The 27,618-nt window shown below is 38.4% G+C and overlaps 6 protein-coding genes across 9 annotated transcripts; 2 read left to right on the forward strand and 4 right to left on the reverse strand.

The window, feature by feature from the left end:
• On the reverse strand, positions 4,060 to 7,905 carry LOC109714380 (delta-aminolevulinic acid dehydratase, chloroplastic-like). 2 transcript variants are annotated; one of them, XM_020238984.1, is made up of 13 exons: positions 7,809 to 7,905; positions 7,102 to 7,423; positions 6,864 to 6,975; positions 6,684 to 6,757; positions 6,357 to 6,425; positions 6,186 to 6,269; positions 6,040 to 6,109; positions 5,642 to 5,697; positions 5,422 to 5,543; positions 5,267 to 5,338; positions 5,092 to 5,173; positions 4,914 to 4,991; positions 4,060 to 4,547 (listed from the first exon to the last, which is right to left on the reverse strand). In XM_020238984.1, exons 2-13 carry the CDS (start codon positions 7,396 to 7,398, stop codon positions 4,377 to 4,379), a joined length of 1,287 nt encoding a protein of 428 aa, XP_020094573.1. In that variant the 5' UTR covers positions 7,399 to 7,423; positions 7,809 to 7,905; the 3' UTR covers positions 4,060 to 4,376. The 2 variants fall into 2 exon arrangements, with proteins under 2 accessions (XP_020094573.1, XP_020094574.1); XM_020238985.1 differs by having other exon boundaries at positions 7,102 to 7,408; positions 7,809 to 7,834.
• LOC109713565 (pentatricopeptide repeat-containing protein At2g20710, mitochondrial-like) lies at positions 8,329 to 11,270 on the reverse strand. The gene is made up of 2 exons (XM_020237679.1): positions 10,949 to 11,270; positions 8,329 to 9,925 (listed from the first exon to the last, which is right to left on the reverse strand). The coding sequence occupies exons 1-2, from the start codon at positions 11,231 to 11,233 to the stop codon at positions 8,666 to 8,668; spliced, it is 1,545 nt and encodes a 514-aa protein (XP_020093268.1). The 5' UTR covers positions 11,234 to 11,270; the 3' UTR covers positions 8,329 to 8,665.
• LOC109713737 (pentatricopeptide repeat-containing protein At4g21705, mitochondrial-like) lies at positions 11,419 to 13,662 on the forward strand. The gene is made up of 2 exons (XM_020237916.1): positions 11,419 to 11,768; positions 12,354 to 13,662. Exons 1-2 carry the CDS (start codon positions 11,508 to 11,510, stop codon positions 13,587 to 13,589), a joined length of 1,497 nt encoding a protein of 498 aa, XP_020093505.1. The 5' UTR covers positions 11,419 to 11,507; the 3' UTR covers positions 13,590 to 13,662.
• Positions 14,098 to 18,107, reverse strand: LOC109713627 (monothiol glutaredoxin-S11-like). The gene is made up of 3 exons (XM_020237777.1): positions 17,809 to 18,107; positions 16,769 to 16,843; positions 14,098 to 15,608 (listed from the first exon to the last, which is right to left on the reverse strand). The coding sequence occupies exons 1-3, from the start codon at positions 17,977 to 17,979 to the stop codon at positions 14,409 to 14,411; spliced, it is 1,446 nt and encodes a 481-aa protein (XP_020093366.1). The 5' UTR covers positions 17,980 to 18,107; the 3' UTR covers positions 14,098 to 14,408.
• LOC109713626 lies at positions 18,752 to 22,014 on the reverse strand. Its single transcript, XM_020237776.1, has 4 exons — positions 20,047 to 22,014; positions 19,434 to 19,655; positions 19,196 to 19,315; positions 18,752 to 19,108 (listed from the first exon to the last, which is right to left on the reverse strand). The coding sequence occupies exons 1-4, from the start codon at positions 21,217 to 21,219 to the stop codon at positions 19,058 to 19,060; spliced, it is 1,566 nt and encodes a 521-aa protein (XP_020093365.1). The 5' UTR covers positions 21,220 to 22,014; the 3' UTR covers positions 18,752 to 19,057.
• Positions 24,091 to 26,244, forward strand: LOC109713787 (putative ribosomal-protein-alanine acetyltransferase). Of its 3 annotated transcripts, XM_020237978.1 has the most exons (3): positions 24,091 to 24,435; positions 25,524 to 25,589; positions 25,843 to 25,922. In XM_020237978.1, exons 1-2 carry the CDS (start codon positions 24,153 to 24,155, stop codon positions 25,574 to 25,576), a joined length of 336 nt encoding a protein of 111 aa, XP_020093567.1. In that variant the 5' UTR covers positions 24,091 to 24,152; the 3' UTR covers positions 25,577 to 25,589; positions 25,843 to 25,922. The 3 variants fall into 3 exon arrangements, with proteins under 3 accessions (XP_020093567.1, XP_020093568.1, XP_020093565.1); XM_020237979.1 differs by lacking the exons at positions 25,524 to 25,589; positions 25,843 to 25,922 and adding an exon at positions 25,699 to 25,834 and having other exon boundaries at positions 24,092 to 24,435; XM_020237976.1 differs by lacking the exon at positions 25,524 to 25,589 and having other exon boundaries at positions 24,093 to 24,435; positions 25,843 to 26,244.

Genomic DNA, 27,618 nt, shown 5'->3' on the forward strand with positions numbered 1-27,618 from the left:
AGCTAAGTTTATTTTTAAATAAAATAAACAAAACGAATTTCGTACTACTTATCTCTCTAAAAAAAAAAAAAAAAAAAAAAAAAACAACAACAACAACAACAATAACAATAATAACAACAACAGCAACCAAAAAGAGGAATTTGGTCCAAAACGTACCACTGGGGATGGGAAACGTGTGTTGATGCGAACATGCGGATCGTTTTAGTGTTCGTGTCAGCAGGCACTCGGGTCTGGTCTGGTCGGAGTTGGCCACGCCCCAAGATTTCCTCCGTAGGGATCGAACCTTCTTGATGCTTCCTGAATGCCTGCGGAGAATTTTTGCGTACGGGACGTTCTGTCGAACTATTTACCTATCTAGCCTCTTTACAAAAAAATATTTCCTATCTAACCTCCTTTTGAAAAATATTTCCCATCTAGCCTCATTTTCAAAGATTAGAGAAAAAAAAAGAAATTAATTTCTTTAATATATATTAAGGGGTTAAGTGAAGAAGATTATCTTTTTCTCTCTCATCTCCTATTAATTTTTATATCAAAATAATCTTAATCCCATTCGGCCTATAAATTTCATGTTTTAATGTATTAAAACCTAAAATACGAGAAATCCAAATAGCTTTGGATCAGAACTATTATAATCAACTCCTTCCGAACCATGCATAATATTTTTATCAAAATATAAAAAGATTAGAATTGGTTGATGCGCCATGTGAAAATTTTCTATTTTGAAATAAATTGATATGAGATAAATTATACACAAAAATTAGAGAGTGAGAAGGGATCTCGGGAAAGGAGAGAGAAAAAGGTAATCTCCCCCACTTAACCCTTTAATATATATTAAAGGTAGAAAATGAGGCTAGATGCGGAATATTTTTCAAAAGAAGGCTAGATAGGGAATATTTTTTTGTAAAGAGGCTAGATAGGTAAATAGTTCCGTTCTGTCTGCCCAACATCTGCAGACTGCAGCTGCATGAAGTTAAATATTCGAAGACGGAGGAATCGGAATTTCTGTACTCGGAACTGTAGAAAATATGCTCTACGCCGTGCGTGGCGAAATTGTTTGGATCCCTCGGCGAACGTTTCGGATCAACACTCGATCATATCGTGCGTATTACATTTATCGGTCTTCGAAGGCACGCAGAGAACATGATAGAGTAGGTTCGCTGAATCTTCTAAACTCGACAAAGCCATTATGAAAATAAGCTGCTTAAGTTTAATTTCAATCAACTAAGTCAAAACAGGATTTATTTGTGCAAAAAATTTATATGAAAAGTTGCCCGTAAGTGCACTATCTTGATTTTATTTTATTTTTTCCTAAAAAAGAGACAAGTGGCAAATCAAATTCCTGAATTACAACCAAGAAAAAATAGTGAATGTTAGAAAAGATTTCTTTTTTTTTTTTAAAAAAAAAAGAAGCTTAGTTTATTTTGGATTCGATGGTGAATGCTGTATGATTCAGCAATTTCATCATAAAGTAATCTAGTCCCATTCGTCAAAAAGTTATAGGACACTATTCCCATTCCAATTGTTTTGGTGCTTTACAAAATTCAAAGCTAAATATATTTGAGAGCAAAGTCAATTACATCATCACCAAGTGATCTTAACACACACACACACACACACTCTCTCTCTCTCTCTCTCTCTCTCTCTCTCTCTCTTTGGAAAGTTAATGCTTATTAGGTTAACTTTAGTGACCTTTTAATGTTCCACAACAAATATGCACCATAGAAGAAAGAAGACACTTCTTTGTGAAAGCATGGGCACAATTCACCTAATCTAATCTACTATGGAAGAGACAAAGTTGTTTGACTAAGCTCTTTTTTTTCGTTTTTTTTTTTTCCTTCTTAATTTAAATTTGTTTTTCTTTTCTTTATTTTAACTATTGATCTTTGTTTCTTTTATAGTACATGTCTTACAGAATTCAAAATAAGAATCTCATGCTGTAATACTATATCAAATAATGTGATACAATTAATTTGTATATTTGACACTGATTGATGCATATATTTTGTACAATAGTTCGCCTCTAACATATTCTAGTGAATTAAATGTGATTTATTTGACCACATGTTTCGCAACTTTTGTAACAAGCAAGTAATTACTAATTGGACAGTGAACATTTTAATTGGTGCTATGGAACTTAATCTGAAGAAAAAGTAGATGTATTTGGTAGTCCATAAGTTGGCTTATGCGTCGATCATCGGATCGATCGCTTGCATATTTTATTCTAGATAGTTTTAAGTTACATAAATCGAAATTAGAGGGATGAATCATTGGATGATCAAGAATATTAAATTTTGATCTTCAAATTTTCATAAGAGATTAGAAAGGTGACACCATTAGTTGAACAATTAGGAGTCTTTGATCAATGGATTATGTAAAGTTAGAAAGTAAGAAAATATTTTCCTTTATCTTAACATCTTTTCTTATTCTTTACCTACAAAAGTAAATAAGCTAACTACTTTTCCTCTTAAGACCTCTGCATCTTTTTTTGCTGAGTTTGGCTTGGGTAAAGATCATACTACTAACCAATTAAAAATTAAAAATTCAAGCTCAATCCTTTGTCATTTATGTCATCTGTATTGAAAATCTAATCTACTTCACCATTCAAGCCACTATTTGTTTTATTTAAAAATGAATGAATGATTAAGTGCTTGATAGTTGGTATCCAAGTTCTTTGCATTTTTAACCGAGCTTATTTTTAAAAAATAAATGAAACAGATAACATGTTATTTTTTTTCTTAAAAAAAATAATGACTGTAACTGAATCTTTATTTATATTTTATTAGTGTGTTCTTCATTTAAACTACTCTTATTGAAACCATAGTAAGCATCAACCAAGAGGAGAGAGAGAGAGAGAGAGAGAGAGAGTCACACAAAAGTTAAGGAGCACACCTTCCAAACATCCATTAGTACTAGGAAAGCATGACCACTTCTTTTTATGTAAGAGGATTATCTAGTCACCATGTATGTCCATCTAGGTGCCAAGTAGATCCACACATCAAGAATTAAGGAAAGATCCACTATGAAGAGTTGAAGACACCACTCTCTAAGCAACTAAGAACAAAAAAGAAAAGAGATCCCCAAAATATTGAGACAAAAAAAAAACCCTAAAGGACCCTTTTCCATTGATTCATTGCATCAATTTGGATATCTTCCTTGGCCTTGGTGCCTAACCATTCCTGCTTTTGTAACAGCTTTTGTTTTTGAGAGAGAGAATTCAAATCATTTGCAACAAAATTTTTTTAAAAAAATGTTTAGAGCTTCTAACTAGTGTGGATTTTGGAAGGGTAGTGATATGCTCATCGTCATCTTGAAGTAGATGCGAATAGAATTAAGACAGCGAAAACTATGTCATAAGAAAGTTTATGTAAATTCTGGGGCTTTATCCTCCGCACACTGACAGAAGAAAACAATCACTTTGGTGCAAAACTGAAAAATTGTGATTTGGAGCTATTAATTTATTTGCATTTTACTATTTTACAATCTTATTTATAGTACTTAACTATTCCGTGATTATTATTGTATTGTGCTATGTCAAATGTTGTGATAAACTTAGAATACACATGGATTCTGAGTTCACTGAGATGCATTTATATTACAATTGTACCAAAATTAAGATAACATTGGAGAATTACTCCAATCATATAATAATGGCGCATTTCGCCATTGGAGCAGTGATATATTAAAGTAATTGAGAGTGATTAGAGAAATATCCATTAACTAAAGCTGCTGAACCACTCTTTATCAAACCAAAATTGGAGATCTACTGTGAATTGAGTTACTCGAAGAAGCACAAATAAAAGTTTCTTTTCCATTTATGTTGCTCCAAAAGTTTTTGGTGCTTTCAAAGACAAAATTATAAATTGGGCTTCTGTTGGAGCTGAAAAGTTTTCACAACAGTAAAAGCACCAAACTTTTTATTTCCTAAATAACACAGTAATCCATTTGAAACTCTAATTTGAAGTTTTTAATTCTGATGTAACTAAAAGCTATTTGAAAAAGATAATAAAAAGAACATGCTTTTTCGAATAGTTCTAATCAACAACATCTACAGCTGTATTATTGAGCCAGTAATTTGATCTTTATTCATGTTCAATAATCTTCTACATTATGGATCTCTATCATTTTCTTAAACTCTCATTTTCTTAGTTCACATAAACTCACTATGTACTTTTAATGGCTCCTTACAGCAATTGAAGCAATTGAGAGATACATAAAACTTATAATTTATCATGTAAAATACAAACAAGCTACATAAACAAACATACCTAGCTCTTAATAACAATAGTGCACAAAAGGAGACGAAAGGATACAGAAGATGCGGGCCGGGCGGGATTCGAGAAAACTTACTTAATCGTGAAAACTTTGGACGAGCTAGGCTATTTGAATCTCATGCCGCACAAGACGCCTGCAGCTTGGCGAGCAAAGTAAGAGAGGATTATGTTGGCACCGGCTCGTCTGATACAGAGCAGCGATTCCATCATGGCCTTCTCCTCGTCGATCATTTTGAATACCGCGCTAGCCTTGATCGAAGCGTACTCTCCAGAAACCTAAATACAAGTAGAAACAGGTTTTGCGGGTAATTAGAAACACTGAGAAGCAAATTTACTCACATACAAACCAGTTTCAGAATTCAGAATTTTACACCAGTAAATCATAATATGAGAAAGCCAACACCGACTAACTGTGTGTGGAAAAACTCAGCCATTTCATATGGCTTGCACATGTAAATGAAATCAAGAGAGAACCACCACAATTACAACAAAAATGAATTATATAGAACCAATAAAGGAATCGAATACATGCAGCGAAATTTGTGTTCGTTAAACATTTGTATAGCTACTTAACAGATGCAAACTTCTCTGTGAACGGCAACCAGGAGAAAGAAAAGTTTAATTTTAAGCGAAAATTTTTACCTGATACGCCGCGATTGGTAGAGAAGAATTGTCTCGAAGAAGACGCACGATATCCAAGTACGGCAATGCTGGTTTCACCTATCGCACAGCAGCACATTACTTGCAAACCAAAAGCCACAAAAAAGTGGCCCCTAAATTAAGAAAGAAAAAAGACAGTTTATATGGAAAAAAAATTCACCAGAAGAATATCTGCGCCTTCAACCTCATCTGTTTCAGCTTCTACAAGAGCTTCTCTGTAGTTGGCTGGGTCCATCTGGTAACTTTCATCAAAGAAGCAAGATAAACACTTAGTATTGGGGCGACTACATATCTCAATATAATCAAATTCATAACATCAATAGTAATGGTCATACGTCTTCTTGTCTCCAAATCGTGGATTTGAATCAAGAGCTTCTCGGAAAGGGCCATAGAATGCACTTGCATATCTGCCCCAAAAAGAATTAATGTAAGATTAGAATTAATAAAATTTGCGGTATAAGACATAATGGACACATAATAAGGTACCTACTTTGCAGTATAAGACATAATGGAGACATCATGGAAACCTTCAGCATCAAGGGCCGCACGAATCGCGCCCACACGGCCATCCATCATGTCGCTCGGACTAACAACATCAGCACCAGCACGGGCCTATTTGGTAGTACAGACATATTTTTTAAAAAATTGTGAATTAGTCGGCGTGTCAAAATCGCTCATAATGCTATACAAATCTGGATTGTCCAGAATACCTGACTAACTGCTTGTTTGCAAAGTTGATGGACTGTTTCATCATTCATTATGACTCCTGCGAAAACATAAAAGAAGAATCCAATTAGAAGTTGCATGGTATTATCTTTCGCAATATCAATTCACTTGTAATATTCGAATTGCTTAGCCCATGAATCAAATTGTCGTATCATATTGCTCGATCCACAAATTGTATGATTTTGACAACTATGATTAAAACCACTAATTCCCATTACACCACTTGGAGAAAGTAAGTGCAGAAAGAATGAAAAGAGCAAAATATCAAAACACGGGCAAAAAATAATAAGAGAAATTCTAAGGACTAATAATAACATGAGAATGGATATTTCAGACTCTATTTCAACCAAAAATTAAAATCTCAAGCTTAAAAATTACTCACCATCTTCTCTTACAATACCATCGTGCCCATCAGAGGAATAGGGATCCAATGCAACATCAGTGTAAATAGCCTAGGATAACAGAAAATTTCATTAGGAAATTATTTTGGAGTGGAGAACCATACACAAAACGGACCGCATGACTCACAATGTCAGGGTACTTGTCCTTGAGTAGACGAATAGCTCGAGGGACCAGGCCATTATCATTAAATGCCTCATCTCCTGTTTGTGACTAAATGAACAGAGAAGAAAAAGAATATATAACACTTCAACATCAAGAATATATATAAAACAAGAAAGAATCCGAAAGTGAAAAAACCTTCAAAGCATCAGGAATTTTCGGAAAGAGCACAAAACTTTTAACGCCAACATCTTGCGCCTTGTAAACCTGCATAGAAAGAGTGGTTCGGTATATGCAATTGCAAATTGTTCACATTGATTGAGAACAACAGCTTGAAAGATTCCTTGTTTATTTAGAACTTTTAAGAAACGTTGATAACTACCGTAGTATACCGGCTGAAAATCTTACTTTGTGATCATTTCCGTAAGCGCTAGCATTCATATGTTGTTGGATAGCGCACCAGTAACTACGCAATCCTTTTATTAGTAAAAAAACTAAAAGAGGTTAAAGTCCACGTATGATCACCTCATCTAGAAGGCCATGGCGCCATCCCAACCGAAAACATCCAGGCATTGCTCCAATAGGAACATCTTCTTCACCTACAAGTACCATGGATTGAGAAGCTAAGTCCAAATTGGCTATTTTAAGAAAATTAAACCCTGTGAAAACAGAAGATAAAAATATTGAAACACATTAGCTATCAACCTTCATGAATAAACAGCGGAAGGACAAGATTTGCGGGCGACAGATTCGTTTCTTGGAAAGAAGCTCTAAGTGCCGGTGACTTTCGGTTACGACGCGGGCGCCTAGGAAGCAACTGGAACAAAGAGGGAATTAAGAAATCGATGCAATTATACTAAAATTGTAGAATACGAAATGCTGTAAAATGCTCTAAAATGTACGCTAAACACGTAATTTCAAAAACAAGGAACTTCAAACATACAAGCGGTTTAACAAGCGGGGTTCCTTCGGGGCCCGACGGCCTATAGAGTGGCGGAGGATCAGGGAAGTTGCCGGCCACAGCCGCTGCCTCGCATTCCTCAATGGTTCGGCCGGAAGTCTTAACCGATGTCTCTTGCTCATTGCTTGCTCTAATGACCATCGACGAATTGGCCTTCGCTCTCCGTACAAAAGAAACACAACTTTGCGGAGATATCGGCCTCAACCCGACATAGCTATGATCATTTCCTACTCTTATAAGTTGAACATTTGCGGTAGAGAATGAGATTGTAGAAGCCATGACCTGTACCCTATTCCCCAAATGCCTTGAAAAAAAAACAAAAAAGTTATATTTTGCTAATTATTTAGACAAACATATTTATAATAACAACTTTAGGTAAAAAAAAATCCACTTCATGGTTAAGCTCATCCAGCTAATAAATTATTAAAATGCCCAAAATAAGTGCTTAAAAAGACGAATTTTCTATTTTTTTCCTCTAGAACACAAATTTTTTTGCTGATTTGATAGACCCACAAAATGTTGCGATTTTTCGGCTTCCTAATCAAACCCAACAACGGATTTTTACCAAATCCGGGCATTTTTGTGAAATTTCCAACCATTCTCGCATAAACGAAAGATCCTTTCAAGAGAACAAAACAACACAAAGATCTTAAATTGGAAGGAGGAGAGAAGAGAGAGAAAGAGTTTACCTTGGAGAAGAAGAAGAAGCAGGTGAAGTCCCTTATCTCTCTTTTGATCTCCTCTATTATAAGAAGATGCAGATCGAGTCCAACAACATCACGTGACTCGTCGTACACGTGCCGATCACGTGCCGGACCGGGCTGGACCGGACCAGGCCGGGCCGGATGTCGTTTCGAACCGGACGAGTAAATCCAAAAGGGCTCTGGTCTAAAGTGGTCGGACCGGGCTACCCAATGTAGGTTTTATTGGGTCGGGTTGAGCAGATCCGATCTTAAAACTCGATCCGATCTTAAAACTCAAAAAAAAAAAAAAAAAAAAATTTTGAGGATTTGATTTGGCAGGTGTAAAACTAAACCGATTTATTCGATGTAATTCATCGACCTAAAACTCTTTAACTTCAGTGCAGGTCCACCAGCGACGTGTCGAAATCAACTTCTTGAACAACTCCTCTACTATAGAAATCACAAACATACGCATTTTAAGCTTATGAGTTAGATTCTGGAAACAGAAAAGCATCAGAACACAAAATTTCCAGTAATTTTTCTCCAATTCTCATTTCCATTCCAGGACAAGGTTCAACAGAAACAATTAAAGTTACATATTACTCTGGGATAATTTAATCCACGCAAGTTCAGCCACAACCCATCATTTAGTAGTTTAACATGTATAAGCATCATTAATTGAGTTAGACAACCTGAGTTTTGAATACAAAGAGCATCTGACAGATTTTTCTCTTTAACTGCTTTTCCATTGAAAACCCCCGAATTTCCAGCTACGACGGGCCTCGTATTGTTGCAATACTGGATCGAACGAAATGCCAAGGTTTTCGGAGTTTTACTGCAGAAAATAAGATTTTTGGGTGTACTCAACTTTTGTTCTCTTCAAACTCAACATCTGTCGAACTTTTCCCCTCGAGAATTCTAGCTGTTTGTTCATCCTCCTCAATCCCATCATTCCTCATTCTCTCAAGCAGGTCGGAGAGCGGTTTACCGGCACTTAAATAAATCCTCAACAAATAATTGTAAACATCTGTCGTTAAGGGTACTAAGCGCTTCAACAACCTCACGAGCTCCTCTGCTGCTTCAACATCCTGCTGTTCCAAGAAGTGATTCAAGCTTTCAATCGCATTCCTAGGATTCGGCTTCCATCCAATTTGGCCCGCCACGAGTGCTCTCTTTGTCATCTCTACTCCCTTGGAGATCTGCCCATCCTTAAAGTACCCACTTGCCATTCGGTCCCACGTATTGGCAAAAGGCGTTTTACCATTCTCGACGGCTTCACTCACCAGAGCTTCTGCTTTTCCCAAAAGCCCTTTTGCGCAATAAGCTCCAATCAGCAAATTCGGGACCCGGAAATCATAGAAGCTGAATTTTGATTCCCACTCCTTTAAGATTGTCTCCGCAGCTTCTATATCGTCCATCTTCTTAAGTAACAGACTGATCATGCACATATACATAGAATTGGACGCCCTCTCACGTAATTTATAGGTATTCCAAATGCGGTATAATTCGTTTTTATTTCCAATATCAGCACATACGGAGAGCAAGTATCCAAATGCAACTTGACCCTTATTTTTAGGTATTAGCTTCTCTGATTCCCTGAGCGCTACCAAAGCTTTGTCTGGTAACCCAGCGTTTATGAAACCTGTCGCAGCAACTGCATAAATGTGCCAGTTAACTAAATTCTTCTGGTTTTTAATCCTTTCAAACATGTTTTCTATTCCTTGAATATCAGCAGCACTAGCATATGCTTCGATTAGAATGTCGTAACTGAATACGTCAGGAATAACACCCTTCTCCTCCATAGACTGGAATATGGAATGAACTTTGTCAGGCTGTCCCATGTTGCAATAGAGCTTCATTAGTGCACTATAAGCATATGATGTGACCATATTCAATTCCTTCATCCTCTCAAAGAGGGCTTCTGCTTTCTCGACAGCTTTCTCTTCTGCGTAGCAGCGGAGGAGAGCACCGTAGGGCTGATAGACTTTTAGTTGTTGGGGCAAGTTATTAAAATAAGTCTCAGCATTCTCAAGGCCATGAACTTTACTGATCAACTCGAGCCGGTATGCAGCGTCACCAGGTGATATGGGAAAATACCTCCGATCACTCATCCACATAGATATCTGAAGCATTCATTAATTTTAATATCAGGTCACAGAAGAATTAAACGTTAGCACTATAAACTTAACAGTGTCTAGTAAACAAGCATAATAGAACAATTCAACAAAGCTTTCCTTTCTTAATATGGGTTTATCTTATAGAAAAAAGCTATTGGCAAACACAACTTCCTTTTATTACATATAGCAAACTGATATGATAGCAGTCGAACCATTGTTATCTTCTTCGTCTCCTGTTTTTAACACTTGAAGTTCGTTCATGTGCTTGATGTCAAGCATTTAACCAAAGAGTTTCAAAAAAAATATTATACTTCGACCATAGTTTTCCCATGATAAAGATGTTTACGAAAGCCGAGAGTGCGGATACTTTTGGCATTATCATTATAAAGGAAGTACGTGACCTGTCATAAGGTCCTTATAAGTAACACCTCTGAGCTTGTACATGCTATATGCAATATGTGTAACAGCACGAATATGTCTATCACAACTCACAAGCCATCTGACACTATTTTGAAACATCAGTAAATGCACTAGTCGAAGAAATAGTGCTTGTCAACATACAAAAAGTGGAAGATTAAGCACCATCTTCAATTATTCTATCAGGTGTTTTCTAAAATTTAGCCTTTTCGAACGCTATTTGTATGCTGATTTTGTGCAAAAGTAAATAACTTTCCTAGGTTGTGAAGTAGGATAAATTGTCTTCTAATCTCTCAGCACAAAAAACCAAGTTGGTCATTTCAATCGACTACACTCAAACTCGTTAATTAACACTATTTTTGGGCCATTTCCTGCAAGATTGATCTTCTTGTAACATGGTCTTCAAAATTCGAAGAATTCGTGGTTCAGTTCCCTACATCCACCATTAAATGGCCTCAATGCTCATCCTTTCTCTATTCCATTACTTCTCCTCTCAATGAACGAGGCATAGTCCACATGATATCCAACACAGGTGTAAGCGGAGACATTAACACAAACCATACCATTTAACGAAATCAAAAGAAAGTTTAACATAGAGAGAAGGAGAGGGACCTCGAGGGCGTGAGAGTATCGCCTCATCGTCTTCATCTTCTTGACAATGGATTGGAGATCCCCCTTACCCACGGCGTTTCCCTCTTCGACCCACCTCTCGAGTACGGGGACGATGGGGAGCCTAGGGTTCGCGACCATGACCACCCGGTTGTAGAGGGAGTCATGCAGGGGCGGGGCCCGTGACGACACCTCCGTCGCCGTCGAGAGAGAAACCCTAGTCGTAGCTATGGATCGGAGGAGCCTGAGAAGGAGAGGACCTCCATTGCGGGGGCGGAGGAGCTCCATGCTCCTACGGTGTGTTGAGGTCCCCAACAATGGCGAGGGTTTTGATCCTTCGACTAAGGACGAGGGAGGGGTTAAGGGCTTAAACCCTATTTGGGCCGTAATATGAAATTACTGGCCCACAATCCAGCCCAAAAAGAAATTCTAAATCTTATTTATGGGCCAGCCCATAAACTTTTCCATTTTTACAAATTAGCCCTTCGTCCCAACTTCTAAAACCCTCACAAAATCCCGAACTTCTCGTCGTCGTCGTCGTCGTCGTTGTTGCGGCTCCGCCATGGGCTCAGCGCTCTTCTCCGTCGCGAATCGCCTCCGAAGCGCCCTCCGATTCCGCCATTGGAGCAGCTCCTATTGCACGAAGCGAGCTCCTCCGCGCCCCAGCCTCCAATCCACGATCTGGCCGTTGGGGCACCCCAGCATCAGCCTCGTCCCGGAGATCGAACGGTGGATCGACAAGGGCAACTCCGCGCGCCCCGTCGAGCTCCAGAACGTGGTGAGGGAGCTCCGGAAACGGCGCCGGTTCAAACAAGCGCTCGAGGTTCGTATCGAATTCATGCCGTAAAGGTGTTTGCTTTATTTCCTCTGCGAAAAAAGTTCATCGATTTAGAAGTTTGGTTTACTAACCGTGCACGATATTGGTTAGTATGAAACCAATGCCTTAAAGGTGTTTGCTTTATCCCGTTCATGAAGAGTTCTCCATATATGTTGCTGAATCAGTGAAAGATGGAGTTATCGGCGGCATTGATTCACACCCTGTTTGGGGGATTGATTTGGATGGAATTACACATCATAATTTAGTTAAATTTCTGGAAATTTTATTTAGTAATTGTGTTCGATATTGGTTAAGGAGATTCGACTAATTGTGTTAAGTAGTGTGGAGTAAGAATTTGCATTAGGCGGTGAAAGTTTGCGTAAGTTGATCGTAATTGGTCCATTGTGATATAAACTTTTTAATCACTTGTAAAATGAGATTCTTGTGTAAATTTTGATCTAATATAAATTTAAAAAGAAAAATAATAAGATCATTGAAGGATGGTCTTTTGCTTTCTTGTTTCCTTCTTTCATGTTCATTCAACAATATCTCTGGTGTTTCATAGATTGCTTTACACTCTTGCGGAAACAGGTCTCTGAGTGGATGAAGAACAAGAGCAAAATAACATTCATGCCGAGCGACCATGCTGTACAGCTCGATTTAATCGGCGAAGTTCATGGATCGGCATCTGCCGAGACCTACTTTAATAGCTTGGACGAAAAGAACAAAACCGAGAAAACCTACGGCGCCCTTTTGAACTGTTACGTGAGAGAGCGCCAAATAGAGAAATCCTTATCTCACATGAAGAAGATGAAAGAAATGGGTTTAGCATTCTCCCCCCTTCCTTACAACGACATCATGTGTCTCTACACGAACACAGGGCAACACGAAAAGGTCCCGTCGGTGCTCGCCGAAATGAAGAACAATGGAGTCTATCCCGACAATTTTAGCTACCGAATATGCATAAATTCTTACGGGACAAGGTCGGATATATATGGAATGGAGAAGGTTCTAGAGGAGATGGAACATCAGCCGCAAATTGTGGTCGATTGGAACACGTATGCGGTGGTTGCGAGCATCTATATAAAAGCGGAGCTTGTGGAAAAAGCTGTTTCTGCGCTAAAGAAAGCAGAGGAGAAGCTTGACAAACGGCACGGCCCTGGCTATAACCATCTGATTTCTCTGTACGGCCATCTAGAGAATAAGTCGGAGATGCGGAGATTATGGGATCTTCAAAAGGAGAACTGCAAGAAGTATATCAATCGAGATTACACGACGATGCTCGGGGGGCTTGTGAAGCTCGGGGAGCTAGAAGAAGCCGAAGCTTTGCTGAAGGAGTGGGAGAGTAGCGGCAATGCATTAGACTTTCGCGTCCCCAATGTTCTTCTTACCGGGTACAGGCATAAAGGGCTTTTAGAGAAAGCCGAGGCTCTTCTTGATGACTTTGTGAAGAAAGGAAAGACGCCCCCTTCGAGTAGTTGGGGGATCGTGGCCACGGGTTACGCGGAGAAAGGGGAGATAGAGAAGGCGCATGAGTTGATGAAGAACGCGCTTTGCGTTTATGTCCCTAACACTGGGTGGGGGCCAAATGCTGCTATAGTTAAAAGTATACTAAATCATCTCAGCGAACAAGGCGATCTCAAGGAGGTTGAGACTTTTATTGGTTTGTTGAGAATTGCGGTGCCCATGGATAGGGAGATGTATCACACATTGATCAGGGCCCGCACGCGAGCGGGGAGAGAAGTTGATGATCTTCTGAAGAGTATGAAAGATGATGGTATAGAGGAAAATAAAGAAACTAAAGAGATTTTGAGTTTAAAATCTTAATGTATTCCCTTGGGTTCATATTTCTAGTCATGTTTCGGTACTAATGGGGAACTGGTGGAAAAATGTCTCTCCTTTTCCTTTTTGCTTTGCATTCATGATGAAAATTTTCACCAAGTAATCTTTGAATAGGATGGAAGAGGAATTTCATAATCTTTCCTGTTGGGAATAGATCTAGATCTTATTAAAAAAGAGCAATTAAAGTATGATCATTACAAGTACCGCTACGGTTCCCTTAAATATATTATTAGTACGACAATACATCAGCAATCTATAAGAGCAATATTACCCACAACATTTCCCAATTATCATAATAGAATTTCCATGTACAAAACATTACCAAGGAGTGGAAATTGATACGAGTAAAAAGATAAGGCAATTACAAAATGTAATGATAGAGAAGAGAACTTCTGGTATAGAGTAAAGAAATAAAAGTCACCCAATTCAATATCACAGTGAGTTCCTAGGCAGAGATTTAACACTGAAATGAACAGAAACCAACTCAGTATCGTAACTACAAATGATTTATCAATTGATATGCCAATTACGACTCAGAAAGCAAAACATTACAAACGGCCAAAAAAAAGGGATTTTTCAGAAGTCGCATTCATCACCAGCAGTTAAAGTCTATTATGACATGAGAACTAAGAGGAATGTAACTCTCAAGAAAGCATCACTTAAATGTAGCAATTTGGAGGACCCAGTCCCACTCAAAGTAAGAATCCTGAACACATTAACATAGTCTAACTCAGATCGAACACTTATGCTATAGAGAGAACACTGTTCCATAGTTCATTATTTTGATGCCGATAAATATGCTAGTTACTCAGAGAGGGTGGATTTGAGCTCACCGCTATTAAGCAGTTCCAGCACGATATCACAGCCCCCTATGAGCTCACCTTTGTAGTAAAGTTGGGGATAGGTCGGCCAGTTAGAAAATGTCTTCAAACCCTGCCGCACTTCATCGTCCGACAGTATGTCAAACGAACCGAAGCTAATCCCTTCCTGCCTCAAAGCATTAACCACCTTCGAGCTGAAGCCGCAGCGGGGCGCATCCGGCGTCCCCTTCATGAAAAGGGTAACCTCTGATGAGTTGATCAAACTTTTAATACGGTCCTCTAGTGTTTCTTTCGGAGCAATCCCTTTCTCGGCAAAAATCTTTTTCAGTTCCCCGCTTTTATGCATCTCCAGTACAATATCTGACCCCCCAATAAGTTCTCCTTTCACATAGAGTTGAGGATAGCTAGGCCAGTTGGAGAACACCTTTAGTCCCCGCCTCACTTCATCATCTGTAAGGATGTCGAAGGTCTGAAAAGGGACTTTTTCTTGCTTGAGAATTTCGACGACTTTGTTACTAAACCCACATTTGGGTTCTTCAGCAGTCCCCTTCATAAACACCATGACAGGACTCGAATTAATCAGGGTTTCAAGGCGTGATGCCAATGTAGCACTTAGGCCCGTGGAGTCTGAATCCCCTTTTGATTCTTGAGATTGAATAGGAATATCATTTTCTTTAAATACATCTTTCAATTCGCCGCTTTCATGCATAGCAACTACAATATCACAGCCACCGATAAGCTCGCCCTTGCAAAAGAGCTGTGGGAAAGTTGGCCAGTTGGAGAACTTCTTCATCCCTTCACGGACTTCATTATCTGAGAGTATATCAAAGCTACCGAACTGAACTCCTTCCTCCTCCAGAATTTCGACAACTTTACGACTGAACCTGCATTTTGGTTGCTCGGGATTTCCTTTCATGAAAAGGAAAACAGGGTGCGAGTTCACAAGCTGTTGTAGCCGCTCCTTCAATGAATCGCTGAGGTCGGACCTTGGGCTTACGGTTTGAGAAGAACCGTTTTGCTTGGCGAGCTCTTGAACTTTTTCAATCACTGCAGGGCCAGCAGCGACCCCAAGGCTGGCGGGAGCAGCACACTCAGCTAGGTTAGCGGGTCCAGCAACTTTTGCAACTTTGTTAGCCAAACTGGCTGGGTCTGCACCTTCCAGGGTATCAACAATTTTACCATCCTGAAAATGGCAATGAATGTCAGTGTAGTCTGAACGAAACAACTGCATGAGAATTATCTCCTTAGTTTGGACCATATAACACCACAGTTTTAGAGACTGACTCCATTAATTTATTCTGAGCTCAAATACATTAATTTTTAGCTTCTTTCATAGTTCCATCTTACTCCCGGTACTATCAATTGAATGGAGTATAGCAAGCTAGAAACTGAAAAGCAGAATGAAATTATGGAGAAATTTAATTTCATCAAAGTACCAAGGTAAACGAAATGCATTTGCATGAGATAAAGATTTAGGAATATCTAAGATCCACAAATGCTATCCAAGATTCTTTACCTCGTAAATGTCTGTGAATAAATTAAATCTTAATTTTACTCAAAATCAATCTTCGGAAGTTTTATATAGATAATAATATGGTCACAAGGCTAACAGGAGAGATGCATTTATAAAGAAAAATAAAAAATAAAACAGGCACCTAGAAGTTCAATCAAACTTCCAACAACTCTAGATTACAAGTCACTATAGTTTAGTCTTAGAGAATATAAGGCTAGCAGATTTTGTCGACAGCATTCGACAATAACTTACTTTACAAATGCTGGGCAGATGATGGATGTTTTGGCTAACATACAACTAAGTAATGCTCTAACTTCCACACACTGACTGAGTCAATCTCTCTGTGTAACATACTCAATTTGTTGTTATCAGAGGGGGCCATGAGAAAATAGTCTTTCAAGCTTTCAAGCTATTAAGTCATGAGACTAATTCAAAACATTATATCAGGTCAAAAAAGTGATATTTCCTGACAAGCGTGCATGGGTTATTTCCTGCACCAAATTTTGCAATACAAACTATCATATCAGCAATTTAGAGTGCTAAGAGAAGTGCATACCATGAATCATCTACATGAAGCAAATTGACTTCCCTTAGCCAAATATACAAGCATTCTTACCTAAACTCATATTAACAAAATTACTTAGGAATCATTATTCAGAAAAGTTATGACAAACCAACAGAACAATAACATTTAGAAAAATATCTAGCTCAATAACACAGTTTGTCAATTTATAGACTCAGAAATACTTATTTAAGGTAACAAAGAAAGTGAGTAGATAGCCGCAGGAAATCTTATTACACACAAATTACAAGTAAGATGATCCACCAACCTTGCAAAAAGCAAAATAAGGCACTGCTGAAACTGCATAAGCCTCTGATATTTCAGGCTGTTCTTCTGCTTCCACCTGATAAGTGATTGATGTCAAGCAGAAGCTGTTATTAAACAATAAATGTATATATATCGAACAAGAGCTAAATATCTGAAATGCAGTCAGACCAAAATTTCTAGATCAGATAATATTACCATCATAGATTACAGTGAATATTCTATACACATGAAAATACCTTCGACGGGTGGATATGATACCATAATCAGGAACCTTACGCTCAGCAGGGGCATGTGTGTGCACGCGCACATGCACATCAACGAGTATGCTAAGGACATATGTCGGGCATAATCTTTGGATACTGAATCTCAAAAAACGTAATATTACTTCATCCAATAACAGAGTAAAAAGTGAGACTCTTTGCAGAGACAACTCTAGGTCCTATAATAATTCCTTCTGATTTCGCATAATAGTAGACCTAGCATTCGGATAACAAACAAAAGGCCAACCCACAAATACTTGTAATAGTGCTCAGTTTCTACCACCCAATAAAAGAACCTTAATTCTCCCACCACATAAAAATCAAAACAAGAGCACCAAACCCTTTCACATAATCCATCAAATTAGAATCTTCCAACAAATCAAGAGACAATCGGATACAAAAAGAGGGATTCCAGTTCCTTTCCTCAACCACTTAACCCCAAACCCTAAAGGACAAAAAGACAAAACCCTAAACCACGATTAATCCAGACGCATCGAACATCCAATCAGCCAAAGTTAGGAGCTTCCTAGAGTGGAAGAGAAACCAAACATAAAGTCGATCAAAACTAGAATCTTTACACAAGTCAAAAGATGAACGGATTATTTAAAAAAAAAAAACAAGTTCCTTTCACCGACCAAATAACCATAAAACCTAGACCCACAGCTCGGAGAACAAAACCCTAAACCCCAGCCAATCTATCGGCATCGAGCACCACATCGGCCGAGGCTAGTATCATTCGAGAGAGCAACATAAACAGCACAAAGAGGGGAAAGGGTAGTACCCGGAAGAATCGGGCGTGGGGGAAATCGGTGGCGAGGTGGGCGAAGACCTGGTCCATCGGCTTCGAGGCCTCGCACCACGACGCCCAGAAGTGGAGGATCACCGGGGAGGCTCCATTGACGGCCTCGTCGAGCTCCGCCTTCGACTTGATGTCCTTCACCGCCGAATCCATGGCGGAGGAGAGAGAGTAGAAGAGGAGAGGTCGCAGGATTTGGGGAAGGAGACGAGGAGAGAGGAGAGGAGTAAATGGTTTTGGGCTTTTTCGCTTTTTAAATTTGGGCCTCAAAAAGCCGTGATCCTTTTGGTAACGAGTGGGCTTTATGCTCGATGTCGAAAGCGATTCGCCCGGGGAATCGGTGGACCGAGTCTACCACGTGGACCGTACGCCGCGCTTTCTTTAAATTATTAAAAAATATATGGGGGAGGGGGTTTACTCAGGTCTAGTGAGTGCTTATTTACCACGCTTGGTCCACTCGATCTAACACTCGTAATATGCCCACACATAATAATTTGAGTGGTTCCGAGAGACGAATAGAAGAACCTTTCATTCATGGTATATATATGCTCGGGTATTGGGAGAATGATCCCCCAACCATTGTTTATGTACCTGTCCCTGTCCAAAAAAGAAAAGAAAAAGAACTAAAAGATAATGAGAAAAAAAAAAAACATTAAGAGATGATTAATTTCCTCATTTCTCAAAAAGAAGAAAAAACTAGTGTTTGCAGTGTTGGCTATTTGGTCTCTTTGTGTATCCTACCAGAGAATCAACCACAGGTCAGATGAGTTCCTGATTTTGCATATGAGATAATGTTTCCAGATGCATCCCCATGATGGACAATTCTTGAACACAAATTTCTAAAACGAACAATTTCATATGATCCACGTTACACCTTTGTCACAGTTGCTCATAAAACTATAGTTCATGAAAGATTAAAACCACATACTTAGACACGAGAATAAACGAGCGTGATTCTTTTCGAAGTAGCCTGTAAGTTCAAGCACTGCATAGAACTGGAATATACATGGTTACATAAAGTAGCAGATCACTGGGTCAACATACAGCTACATACATGACTAATGACTGTGAAATGCAAATCAGAAACCATAGAAATTACTACATAAGCCAGGCAACTAACGCCGGCTCTTTTCTACGACTTTCAGTGTCATTCATGCAGACTTATTTACAACTACCCTAAGAAATCTACAACATGCTAACACTCATACATCGGAGGCCTTCTCGACAAGCAGCGTCATTCATCAGCCCGATAAAAATGAAGCAACTTTAGGGGCATAACCTTTTCCTACACCACAATGGAAAATACAGTTAACCAGTTGTAAAAAGAATCACTTCTTGATAAGCACAAACAAAAGAGTGTCACTGAATGAACCTGTGCATTTTCCTCGGATTCATGAGGAAAATAAAGTCCAGTGGAGCATTTTTGAAGGACTTCAGGGTTCTTCATCCATGCCTTGTGTGCCTCAAGGGCTTTGAGCTTATATAGAAACATCTGATGTGAAAAGATGATGTAGCAATGGTAAGCGTCCGCATCAATCACAAGGAAAAGAACTTTCCCAAAAAATAATGTTAGGCCTAAATAAGAATATCAGTTATACTGCAGCACAAACCTCAGAGAGAGAAACAGTTGGCTTCTCTAATTCTTGTCCTTCGATATGGATGCCCGTACCCTGACATTCTGGACATAATATAGACGAGATCTTATTTCTAAGAGCTGTTCTTGCCTTCCTTCCCCGAATGCTTTTTATGCTATTGGATTGATCAACCAACAGCTCATACTCACAAAGAAGGATCCAATGTACAAGGCAGGAAGCATGGAATAGATGAAAAGCCTGGATATGTTAAAGTGAAAGCCATCACATTGTGCCATCTAACTTTACAAATAAGAATGAAAATAAAATAAATTTTGAAATTGAAATTTATGGAGCATTTGGCAGTGCTTTTGTTTTCAGTCAAGTTCTACATGGTTAAAGGCACTCATGAACGAGCTTCCTTTTGGTTTGTTTGCACACACCCACCAAAAGAAAGAAGCAAAAGGGGGGAAAAAGTTTGCTACTACATTTTCCCTTTCCCTAATGTTGTCAAACAAATCTAAGAAAACACATAAGAGTTTACAAACAGTTCAGAACAGAAGGTCATCGCTAGGTGCCTTCAATCAAATAGAACTAAGAAGAAAGTAAATGATGACAGATATCCAATTAGCATGTCCTTCGAATTACTCACCCCATTTGTATTTCTACTGCTGCAAGCTAGATTTCCGGTCTTGCAATTCAACAAGGTCGCAACATCCTTTCCTGGAAGAATCGGTTGCCCACAGATATCACAAGCTCTCTCAGAACAAAGACGCTTCTGCTTCCTCAACTCTTTCCTAGCAGATTTGCTGGACAGACGCGCTATTTGCAGATGGCTAGAAGAATCAGCAGAACAGCCATCAGGACCAGAACCGTTTTCAGAGGGAGAATTGCTACTACTATTGTGTTCTGAGGAATTTTCATGATCTGAAAATGACTTCTTCCTTTTCTTCCCCCAGTGCCCCAAGTCATCAATCATAAAGAAAGAGCTGGGAGATAGAGGAGGGTCTTGATCACCTGGACCCCACTTTCTACCCAAATCATATGTGTAAACAAAGTTCACTATAGCAAAATCACATTGGTGAGAGTCCTTCATCTCCTCTGATCCATCAGAAGCCTCTTGTCCAGACCACGCGCACCATATCTTAGTAACCTTATCCTTAGCTTCAATGTTTTCATTGATTTTATATGCAACATTTCCAATCCCCAAAAACCTGACCCTCAGATTAGAAACAACCTCCTTAAGCAAGACACCAGGAATAATGAGACAACCACCATTTCCAGAACTTTTATGCCCATTTACGGCTATTGTAGGTTTTTTATGGCCATTACTGCAGTGATTATCACCATTCCCATTAGTGGTCACTTTGTTAACATTGCTACTAATACCAAAAGGACGATCTTGCGACTTTAAATCATCTCTAAGCCTTGATGTTACTTCGTTTTCATTATCAACAGTTTCACTACGGACAACCAAAGCTTTCTTTTGAGAATCCAGAGCTAATAACAGTAAATCTTTCTCACGGATATTATTAAAGAACAGAACACCATCATTAAAAGGCCAAGGAACAGGACCAAAGAGAGTAACTTTGGCAGCGGCATACCTTCGAGCATGAAGATTTCCCTTAAGATGATCAAACAACACGGTGTCGCTGTAGCATGGAGTAAGGCAAATGGTGCAGAAAAAGATTATGCGCTTGCCTGCGTGTCTTAGCTCCACATACGTATGCCCCTTAAGCCGCACATCACGGAGAGTCGTCTTTGCCGCGACCTCTCTCAAATCAACTGGCCCTACTTTCCTGATAGCCAATTCCTTTCCCACCATGATACAAAATGTTACCTACCCCGAATTCTTGAATTTCCTCTCAAAGCCCTCTGTTTAAAAACAGATAAACCCTAAAAGAACGATACTGCAAATTTAACCTTCAAGAAACCCTAGATTTAGAATTCCAACCAGTTTCGTGCACAAATTATTCAACATCCAAAGCAAAACGGTGGTATTCGTTCTTTTCCTGCCATAGGAGGAGATAAAAACCTTATAAATCGCCCAAGAGCCCCAAAACTATCCCCAATTATGCGATTTCCTTCAAGTGGAAGAAGAAAGGAACAAGTTTTGTGCCGCAGAAACCCTAGAAACGCCAAGAACCAACAAAGATTCCTCCTTTCAACAGTAATTAACAGCGATGCAAAGAGAAGAACCTCTAAAATCGCAACTCCGAAGAGCCGAAACCCTAGTACTGGAAGGCTTGCCGCTGCAGCGGACAACACGGGTTGCATATCGATTGCCCTCGCTGCTTCGTCGTCGGAACCACATCTCCAGCGTCGGAAAGCGCGAGATCTGCGCGGGATTCGGCGATCTCCATGGCCATCTCCATTGGATCTCAGAGGAGCTTCTGACAGCGGGAGAGAAGGGGAAAAAGAGAGCGCGCGCAACCAGGGCTCCCAACGCGATCGATCGAGGTCGAACACTTCCACACGAGAAGAAGAAGAGGAAGAGGAAGAGGAAGGGGGGAGATGCTCCTAGGGTTTGGGGAGATTCGGAAGCGATTCCTCGCGTTTCCTAAAGAGAGAGAGAGCGTCGAGGGAGACGAAGAGAGCGGTGTGAGTGGATAAGTGTTGTACTCGTCTCAACTCTAGAGAGAGAAAATCCCGCACGGTTGTCTCGGGGAGTGCGCACGCGGACAGGCGATATCCACCGTCCAATACTCCATCATTCGATCGTGGCCGCCTACTTTTTGACGGTGGTGATTCACTCTGTGTTGCTTGGACGGTGGATTCTGTTCCCACATGAGGCTGACGTGTAGGGCCCACATTTCACGGGCCCAAATCAACAATTAGCTGTTTTTAATAACCGTTACACTGAAGCCACCTAGTTTTTTAAAAAATTTCTGATGCCGAATAATAAGAAGAAGATTCCTTTTTAAATTATTAAGATATATATATATAATTGCAGCATATTCCTGCTGGAGTAAAATTGTGGACAAAATTTTGTCAACATAATTTCGAAATAAAATTGTTTTAGAATTGTCGGATAGGCGCCGTGTGGCAAGTCACGTCAATCACAATCGTCCAAAAAAATTAAATTTCTTAATTATTTTAATCAAGTTAAAATAATATTTTTTTTGGACGGTTAGGATGGGCGTGCCTCATCCTATAGCGCTAATTAGAATAATTTCCAAATAATTTTATTTCGATTCTATGTTCATAAAATTTTTGTCTATAAAGTTGTGTATTCAAATATATCTTGTACAAAATTTTAATTTATTATTTAGTTAGACGGCATAATAATATTAGTTCAAAAATTTAAACAAAGAGGAGTTTCAAATTAATTATCACCATTGATAGTTAAGTTGGTTGTTTGGTATCTTCTCTTTCGAAATATAAATCTCCAATTAAAACCCCTTCATAAATGGACAAAAATTTGGTGGGCATCATCCCAAACAATTTTGTTCGGGGACGATGCCTATGCAGCGCCCGTCACGACCTGGGAAACGGCAAAAAATAAAATAAAATAAAATAAAATTTGTGGGCTCCTTTTTTAGAAAGAGAGAAAGGGGAAAAGGGCAGTGATGATGGGCGCTCGTACACACGCGGCTCTGTCCTCAAATAAATTGTTTGGGAACGAATGCCCACCAAATTTTTGTCCTTTATAAACAAGTCTTGATTTGGAATTGAAAGGAGAACACATATTTAGTTTCAAATTAGTTTGTTTTTAGGACAGTATAATATGTCACGCAAATCACATTCGCTTTGTTAAGATATAATTTATGAGGTTCTATCCAACTCATTTTAATTCAATAGTGATAGGTTTAATTTGAGATTACGTCGTCCGAAATGTCATCTGAAATACTTTTTTATTTTATAAGACCAACAAAATTTAAAAATACTTTTAATAATTTTACCTTCATTACTAAATGATGGTCGTACTTTTGTAGTGCTAATTTTCACCACCATTTTAAAATATTGAAGGAGAAAAAGTTAGAGCAATTTTAAATTTTTAGCATTCTCATAACATGAAAGTGGATCGGTTTAAACCCGCAATTCCAAAGCTAGGTCTAAGCTCTCAATACGTTATAGATTATTAAAAATAAATGAAAGCTAATGTATAAGCCAAAAGTATAAATTTAAATTAAATAAAAAAAATAATACTAAAAAATTGATGAGTCTCGAAATTACGCTTATGGCCACTACTTTAATACTATATTAAATTATAGCACAAACTTCAAATATTATCTATATAGTTTCGCACTTTCTCACTTTAATATTTTGTAGTTTGAAATGTATCAATTTAGTATCCTTTGTTTTTTTTTTTTTCTCATCAACTCCTTCATTAACATTTCGTTAAATTATATAAAAAAAACATCAGACACCCATCTAGTTTATCGAATATTCACTTTAGTACTTCTTGGTTTTAACTTTGTCATTAATTTAACAAAAATAATAAAAAAAAAATCATAAGGTACTAAATTCAAACACTTCAAACTATATAGTACTAGAGTAAAAAAAAAAAAAAGTGAAACCCCACTGATAGTATTTGAAATTTTTTTAAAATTATCTGAAACAAAATATAAGCTACAAAGTGGATTTGTTTTATATTTTCTATTCAACAATTAGGAGCCCTTCTTTTACGATTGGACGGCTCAGATCAACGTTTCCAAAGTTTGATTTTTATTATTACTTTTTTTTACGTTAACGAAAAAAATCTCATATTTTGGCGAAACCCCAACGCTGACGCGCCCATCTCGCTCGCCCGACCAGATGGCGGCGGCGGCGGCGGCGGCGATATCCGAGCTGGATTCTTGTCGGAGAGAATCTCGAGGAGCGATCGAGCAAATTGTGAGGATGGAGAAGAGGATCTTCCCCAAGCACGAATCCATGGCGAAATTTTTCGACGAGGAGCTCAGGAAGAAGAACGCGGGGTTGTTGTACGCGAAGGTCACTAATGGCGAAGGAGAAGAGGAGGAAGAAGAAGAAGAGATCGTAGGGTACGTGATGTACTCCTTCGTCACTTCTCTATGCGCCTCCATCACCAAACTCGCAGGTGTGTAAACAATGCACCTTTAATTTACACTTTGTTTCGACTCCTCTAAATCATTGATTTTTATGGAATTGTAAATTTCAACCGATTAGATTTCCTATTTGAAAATGTTAGTGGGTGTGTTTTGATTTGATTTGCCGTGATTTGTAATGGTTTGAGGTCGAATTTGTTATGATCTGTAGAGAGTTACCAACCAATTCATAACTACTGATGCCAAACAGAGTGTTAATGTCGAGGCTTTCTCAATTAGAATCATTTACTAGATGTATTTTGTTGTAAATTTTAGGAATGAGGGAAAAAAATCACAATTCATTTTGTAAATTGTTGACTAAGCTCTTCTTTGTTGGGCTTGCTACAACTTGCTAAATCTTAAAAATCTCATCTTTCCGCAGTTTTTGTATCTGATTGTAATTGTTTCTACAATATCCCTGTTAAAAGGCCTGTTCGAAATATCTTATTCTGTTGCCTACATTTACTAATGTTGCTCGAAAAATTTCTGATTGTTAGATGAAAAGTTACATTAGTATGGTTGTATCCTATTCCTAGTTTCCTACGCATGTGTACATTACAATAAGTTAAGGCGCATAGAGAAAACTTACATTGATGTGATTGTATCGCCGTCATTACACATCGTAGTTATTCGAGAAGGGCGCAGATTGGCATACAAGGAAACCCCTGCTCACCAGTTGATCAGATTGTCCATATAAAGGTGGAGTGCATCTCGACTTCTGATTTGGCCAATCATTGGATCGCATTCGCACCAATGGTTGAGCTGATGTGTGCATTTCAGATGGACGGTCCGATAAGCCCAGTTCTGCAGCCATGCACCACTTGATGCATAGTGTAGTTGCGTCTCGCGTATTTGTATTTTGGATTTGCCTCTCCGTTTCTTCGCCATTTTACTTCAGAGATGCGTGTTTTAGTGTTTAGAGTTGTTCCATCCAACTAACCATGCAACACTCTGAAGATTTCAATTACTTAGAACTCGTATTTTAGATTTTCTTTTTCTTGCATCCTGTGATTTAGTTGTTAAACCAAAGTTGAGGCATTCTTATGTGACTAGATTGAAACCTCCTTTTCATTGGGTTCAGATGGCAATGTGTTTTTGGCTCCAAACTTTGAAAGTAGCTCTAGAACATGTTAAGAGTAACATGTAGGTAAGATGTGTGGGTAATCCTTGAATCTTTTATTTTATTTTATTTTATTGTCTTTTTGAAAATTGGTGAATATTTTACTTATTGAACTTCAATTTCCAATACTTGTTAGGAGCCGTGCAGGTGAACTAATTACGAAGAGAGATTGTTAGACAGGAATGTAGCCAGGGTTCGAAAATCCAAGATGAAAAATTCTATGGTTTCTTTATCATGTGTATTCTTGTTTGGTGTTCTTACTCCTGTGCTGATCCTGTAGTGAAGGAAAATTACAGAAGGAAGGGCTATGGAGAAGCCTTGCTAAAAGCAGCTGTCGAAAAATGCAGAAAAAGGAGAGTTCATCGGATTTGCCTCCATGTCGATCCAACACGATCGCCTGCAGTCTCCCTCTACACAAAGATCGGTTTCCGGATCGACTGCTCAGTTAAAAGCTACTATTCTTCAGAAAGAGATGCTTATAGGATGTACATGGATTTTGACGACAATTGCTAAGGTCGATTCAGAAGTTCATCATAATTGATTCAATGTTCTTTTCCTTTTCTGTCGTAATATTGCATCAGATGATAATATTGCATTGGATTGTCTTTGTTTGTTCATGTTTCACGGTACGGCCCCCGCCGTCATTCCATATAAACATGAAATTGGAAAGGTGATATAAGAATGTTGCAGAGTTCAGCTAGATCACTTAGCAAAAGCAATTGCTGTTTCATATGTTTCTGCAATTACAGTTTGCAAACTGCAACCAATTTGCCCATAGTATCAGAACTCAGGCAATTAAACATTCTGGATGGATCAAGTCATTTGTGAATGAATAGATATGATATGGCCGAGGAGATTTGTTGGTTTAAAGGGACCAGCATCCTGTCCTATGGCAAAAGGTCGGATTGGACTGAGTTACGTTTGAACTGGCGGGAGGTCGGGTTGGGCCAAATCATGCTCGAAACGACATGAGATCGGGTTGGATAGAGTCATGTTCGAAACGACATGAGATTGATTGAGTCGAGCCACAATCAATACCTATGGGGCGATGCGCCTGTACGCTTTAAATGAGTTGGTTGTGTATTTTTAACAGTTTGAACTTTTGAGATTAATGGTTAGCTCCAACGATCCGACGAGTGATATAAAAGTCAGAGATCGCAGGTTCGATTGTACTTAAGAGATTGTTGGTGTGGCGGTAGGGTGGCGTGAGAGTGGTTGGGTTGAGTTATAATCGAGACCATGGGCGTTGTTTCTGTACGTTCCAAGTGAATTGATGTATATTTTTAACAACTTGAGCAGCAATCCAATAATGGGATTATCCCATGAGAATCAATCCAATGGGATTATCCCATGAGAATGAAAATTCCGTGTAAATGTTGTAAAGATGTTGCGATTTTTGGGGCTTAAGAACAAAATAAAAATAAAAATAAAAATATGTTTTATATATATATATATATATATATATATATATATATAGAATTAGGTTACTATATTATCTATAGTACCGAGCTCCGGTACTATAGTGTTTGTTTTCGATCTTAGAGCGTTCAAATCAACGATCCACACCGTTAAATATGATTTAGGGTATATAAATTTCTTAGGAATAAAATTTTAGTTTTTTTCAATATTGTTTACTTAGTAAATAAATTATATCAAAATTATATATATATATATATATATATATATATATATATATCTCGATCCGATGATATGATAGATATCATGGCTCAAGGCCATGATATCACAACCAAAAGTTAGAATCCCGCAAGTTTAGTTGCTAGGTGTGGCAATTTTGACTAGATCCTATAAATTTCAAAGATCTTTATTTTAAAATATAAAAAAGCTGTATCAAATAAAATACTAGTTTAATAAAGTTTTAACAGTTAAAGGTTTACGATAATACTGCTCAAACCTCAAATTGCCACATCTTCTTAGATTTAAAGAAGTTTAAAACTATCTTTTATGAAATTTGATATATCTAATTCCAATTGTAAGAACTAGAACTTAAATTTTCAGGATACGAGTTTAAAATTTCTAATAAGTTAAAGGTGGCAGG

The sequence above is a fragment of the Ananas comosus genome, linkage group 8, assembly GCF_001540865.1.
Source record: "Ananas comosus cultivar F153 linkage group 8, ASM154086v1, whole genome shotgun sequence".
NCBI lineage: Eukaryota > Viridiplantae > Streptophyta > Magnoliopsida > Poales > Bromeliaceae > Ananas > Ananas comosus.